At 40.3% G+C, this 4,598-nt stretch overlaps 1 protein-coding gene across 2 annotated transcripts; it reads right to left on the minus strand.

Annotated features, from left to right (window-relative positions):
- Positions 1-965: 965 nt before the first annotated feature.
- On the minus strand, positions 966-2,765 carry LOC147906336 (protein translation factor SUI1 homolog). Of its 2 annotated transcripts, none has more exons than XM_087384251.1 (5): positions 2,636-2,765; positions 2,285-2,364; positions 1,839-2,044; positions 1,699-1,752; positions 966-1,203 (listed from the first exon to the last, which is right to left on the minus strand). In XM_087384251.1, exons 2-5 carry the CDS (start codon positions 2,319-2,321, stop codon positions 1,159-1,161), a joined length of 342 nt encoding a protein of 113 aa, XP_087240377.1. In that variant the 5' UTR covers positions 2,322-2,364; positions 2,636-2,765; the 3' UTR covers positions 966-1,158. The 2 variants fall into 2 exon arrangements, with proteins under 2 accessions (XP_087240377.1, XP_087240384.1); XM_087384258.1 differs by having other exon boundaries at positions 2,285-2,352; positions 2,636-2,715.
- Positions 2,766-4,598: the final 1,833 nt, after the last annotated feature.

Raw genomic sequence — 4,598 nt, forward strand, 5'->3', positions numbered from 1 at the left:
GGTGCCAGTGAGCAAATATGGACTGATAAAGTGACAGTTTACATATTTGAGGATATCTGCACACATGGCAAGCGCAGTAAGACTCTAGAGCTTCCATCCCTGAGGAGAGTCGTGTCCATGAATTGTGGATCTATAAAAGAAAACCATTTCAATGGTCACGGCTAACACGTCTCATCAGTAGAGTCACAGCCCTCAAAAAGGGATCTCTCATCCTAATCGCTACCGCATAGGGTTAACAACAAGCAGGAGATATTACTCTGCAAAATGGAAACCTGTGCATTTGTAAGCCACATGGCAATAAAGAAAATTAGAACATAAGGATACTGACTTAATGTGATTCTTGACAGTCACATCATATGTAGGGTGCACGATTTTATTATAGATAGATATGAACTTAGCCATTCAATTATTGATTCACAGTTCCAAGATCAAAGAAGATAAATGAACTACCACGAACCCGTTGCAAACATTAAACATAAAAACAGGTTTTGCCACTACTTTTAATACAAAACTTTAACTAAACAGCACAATTCATCCTGTGCAGTGCACATTATATAAGCCTCTTTGCGCAACTTCAAAGATCAAATTAGAAGAACGATCATGCTCTCTCTACTAAAGCTCAGTCAACATGACATTAGCATGAGGGAAGAACACTCCACTGCAATGTTAAGGCTAAGCAGTGAGGGATTGCTGCTAACCGAGGCTTACCAAAACACTGCCAAAATGCAATGGGATAGTTCACATTATCAAATAAGGGCTACCTGGCCAGCCAAAGGCAATTTGCTATTCAAAAGAGACTGCTCCTAGCAATGCAAAAAAATGTCGCGTATTGGAATAGGCCAGATTATCAAATTACAGGAAGTGCGACATGCTTGTTAGGAAAGGAAAAGCATATCAGATCCTTGACACTTAATACGACAATGATTCTTGCTACATGACCTTAATACACTGGGTTACTTTAGAAGTTCTCATAATACACCGACTCATATGCATTGAGTCTTAAACTCTAATATATTTTTTATCCCAGGTGACATAGGCACCTGGGACTGTCCAGATGGTTTTACAGAATAAAGCAGCTTGCTGCAAAAACCATTAAAGAAACTATATGCTTATCCCTAAAAGACTCCTTTCAACTGGCAATGGATACTCTTGAATATTTCAAAATCCGTGAATTTTGATATGGTCTTTCTTGACAACCCCGGCCTGCAGATTTGTGACAAAAAAGCAGCATCAGTTAAACAGTTTTCAGTAGGCCTTCATCCAAAAGCATTATTCATCAGTAAATAAGTTCCATACGTCAAACTGACCGAAAAATCTGCAGCAGACACCAGGCCCACAACTTCCTGGAACGTAAGATACTATAACATCACATTTTCCCTCCCCACTCAACACAATAACAAAAAGCATTAAAGATATCAAACTCCAGAAACGAAGAAAATTCAGACTTTCGAGATTGAACCCAAAGGTTCTTCCTCACTGAGAACAAATCTTAAATAAACATTAGAAAAAACAAGTCCTCTTTTCAAAACAATCCACCACAAACAGAAGATTGGAGAATTTCAGACTGCTACTATTAAGACCAAAGATTGGTCATTCTCACTGAGGACAGTCTGAGATCCCAACTCCACAAAAAGAGTAATACTTCAGATGCCGAACAAAAAATGGCACCCAAGCTGCAGCTACAGATGATGAACAAACCTGTACAAGAAACTGAGACACATTCTTTCGCTGATCACCCTGCAGCTGAATCACCTGCAATATGAAACAAAATGGAAAAGACTGTCGTTGGGTCTTGATAATTCCAGCAACAAGCCTAGAAAGAAAGACTGGATACACACCTGACCCAGCTCAGGGTCTTGAACTAAGCTCCCATTGCAGCAGAACTCTTTCTTGAAATCCTTAAGTATTTTGTTGTAGTTGAACTCCTTTCTGAGACCTTGCACAGTAGTCAGGCTCTTCCTGCCGTTCCTCTGTTGGATGCGCACATGAACGTACTCTTTCGACCCTGCACCTGAGTCCTCAGCATTGGCTTCCGCAAACGGATCTGAAGTACATCCAATGATAGACACCTAAGATTACAAAACCATTCAAAAGCATGACATGACAATAATCTACTCCAGCACACATTACGTTGCAATAGATAAACAAACCTCATCTCTAAGCCTAATCATTGAACCTGCAGAAAACCACTCGTGAGGGAATAACCAACTACAAACGGCAGTAAAATCGGAGCGATTGACATGCAAACGCTAAGCGTCCAAATCAATGTCGGGAAAGAACTTACCGAAGGCGCCAGGAATCTGAATATCTAAATCAGACATGAGAATCTTGAGTAAGCGAGGAGATCTCGGACTGTCCTTTGTTCTGAAAATTGCGCAGTCAGATCCGTAAGAGCGTGCCAAATCACCAAAACAAAAGGGAAGGAGAACAAATCAACAGACAGGTTGAGAATTCAGAAAGAAATTCCATAAACCCAAGAGAAGCTAAAATCGACGGAAGCGAATCAAGATGGAGAGACTGTCGGATATCGAGAAAATCCGAAGAAGGCGAGATAAAAGCAAAATCCGATTTCGGAGTTGGAAAGATGAAGATGCCAAAAATGGGAAAGGAAACCCTAACAGGCAACAAGACACACCTGAGCAGCGAGACGAAGCTGGCGCTTGGCGAATATGGAAGAATGCTTACATCGAGTCCAATGGCAACAGACACCGCTTTATAGTGCCCCTCCCCATCTTCCCTTTTTCAGCAAATTCTTATTTCTCGCACCAAATTGAAAAAAGATTTCAACAAAATGTATTTTTTTACTTGGCAAAAAGAGAAAACAATGGATCCTCTCTCCTTATCACTAGAGCCCCTTTAGAGGTAGTGCTATAATACTTTGTGAATTTCCTCGGGGAATATTTAAAAAAGGTTAATCCACTTGTGCATCTCAAACTGCCTTTTAAGGCGATCGCTTTTACTTTCAACGCTACATTTGCCTTTTAATAGCCCAATGCACTTGTTGCATCCAAAAGTGCTCACTTTACCACTGTACTAGGAGGCACACTCTACACACTTGTTAAGGGAGGGGTCCCCTCCCCTTTCAGATATCTCTATAAGAATTTAGAACCCTTTCCTTCACAACAGAAGAGTATAGAGCCCTTTCACTCTACTTCCTTCACAACATCTTCATGTAGCATAGTGCTAAGACTTAGTGAGTGGGTCATATATGCCTTGAGTCAGAGTCCCGTTCTTATATTCCTTATCGATGAGTTTGATGCATCCCTCAAGGACTTAGCCACATGTCATGAAATTACCGTCTTCTATTCCTTATCTATGAGTTTGAGGTGTCACTCAAGGGCTCAGCCACATGTCGTGCATTTAGCGTCTTTGCTATACCTTTCATGTGTAGCCTCTTTGCTATATATTCCACGTTACTGTTTCAACAACTCGCCTCTTACGTTCACACCACCAACCACTCACGCAAAAAGAGGACTCAGGCCATCCTATGGGCTAAATTATCTTCTGCTTGCAGTGTCCATTGCTTCGATCATCTTCAAAGATGGGGCTTGCTCATCTATAGCCTCCAACCTTAGACATCGTGCTTAAGCTCTGTCTCTGTTTCATATTCATTGTAAAGGAGCATTAACATATATACTAGACGCACTCTCTCGATTAGTGCTGTGTGAAGGAATGCATACAAATTTTCAGGCTTTCGTCTGACCTTAGCGTAATTGGGGTACTCCATTTTTCACCTAAGAAATCAATTTAACTTATGTGGGTTAAAACCCTTTTAATCTACTTCTTTCACAATGTAGCCTAGTGCTAAGACCTAATGAGGGGAAATGGATAGTTCACGTCCCCCTTTACATTAAAATTTTGAAGATTTCCCATGACCTTGGCTCTATTGGGGTACTCCACCTTTTTACTTAAGATATCTATTGAATTTCTCAACTGAAAAATGAATGCCTTTTCAATTTAGTTTCTCCTTAGGTTGAGCTGTATGTATGGAATAATTTGTTGAAATTAAGGGCCTTTAGAATAGGTCCCCCCCAATTCAAGTGCTTAATTGGTGGAAAAGGTAGGAGGGGAGGGTAGGAAATGCAATGGGAGGTAATGAGGACATCCCTCTTTTTATGAGGGCATGGTCCCCTTCACTCTGAGCCCCCATCCTCTCTTATTTATTCGGTTAAGAATTTTTAACTCTTATACTCTACTTCTTTTACAACAAGACCTTAGTAGTAAACATTGGAGGTCTTCAATTCAAGTCCCCCTTTGCATGAAATTTTGAACCTATACCTTTGATCTTAACTTCATTGGGTCCACCTTTTCACCTAAGAAAGCAATTGAATTTCCCGATTGAAAAACAAAGGTCTTTTCAAATACCTTTCTCCTTAGGTTTCTGCATGCAATAGTTTGTTGGGATTAAGGGCAAGTAGATGGAAAGTATAAATGAGTAAATTAATGGAGGAATTAGGTGAGAGCCAATAGGGGCATAACTCAATAGATTAAAGGGGGGAAGGGGTCGCTAATTTTGGGGGGTAAGGGTTACTAATTTTGAAGGGGCTGAAGGGTTAATAATTTTGAATCTTTTACTATATGCTAGATGCTTTACATTG

Source organism: Dipteris shenzhenensis, chromosome 1 (assembly GCF_047967505.1).
Source record: "Dipteris shenzhenensis isolate YYH24624 ecotype China chromosome 1, Dip_SZ_1.0, whole genome shotgun sequence".
Taxonomy (NCBI): Eukaryota; Viridiplantae; Streptophyta; class Polypodiopsida; order Gleicheniales; family Dipteridaceae; genus Dipteris; species Dipteris shenzhenensis.

Coding starts and splice junctions, on each gene's coding strand:
- LOC147906336 (XM_087384251.1), bottom strand. CDS start 2,321: ATGTCTGATTTAGATATTCAGATTCCTGGCGCCTTCG. Junction 1,753..1,838: donor AAGACCCTGAGCTGGGTCAG/GTGTGTATCCAG, acceptor TTCATATTGCAG/GTGATTCAGCTGCAGGGTGA. Junction 1,204..1,698: donor TGTCTCAGTTTCTTGTACAG/GTTTGTTCATCA, acceptor ACAAATCTGCAG/GCCGGGGTTGTCAAGAAAGA.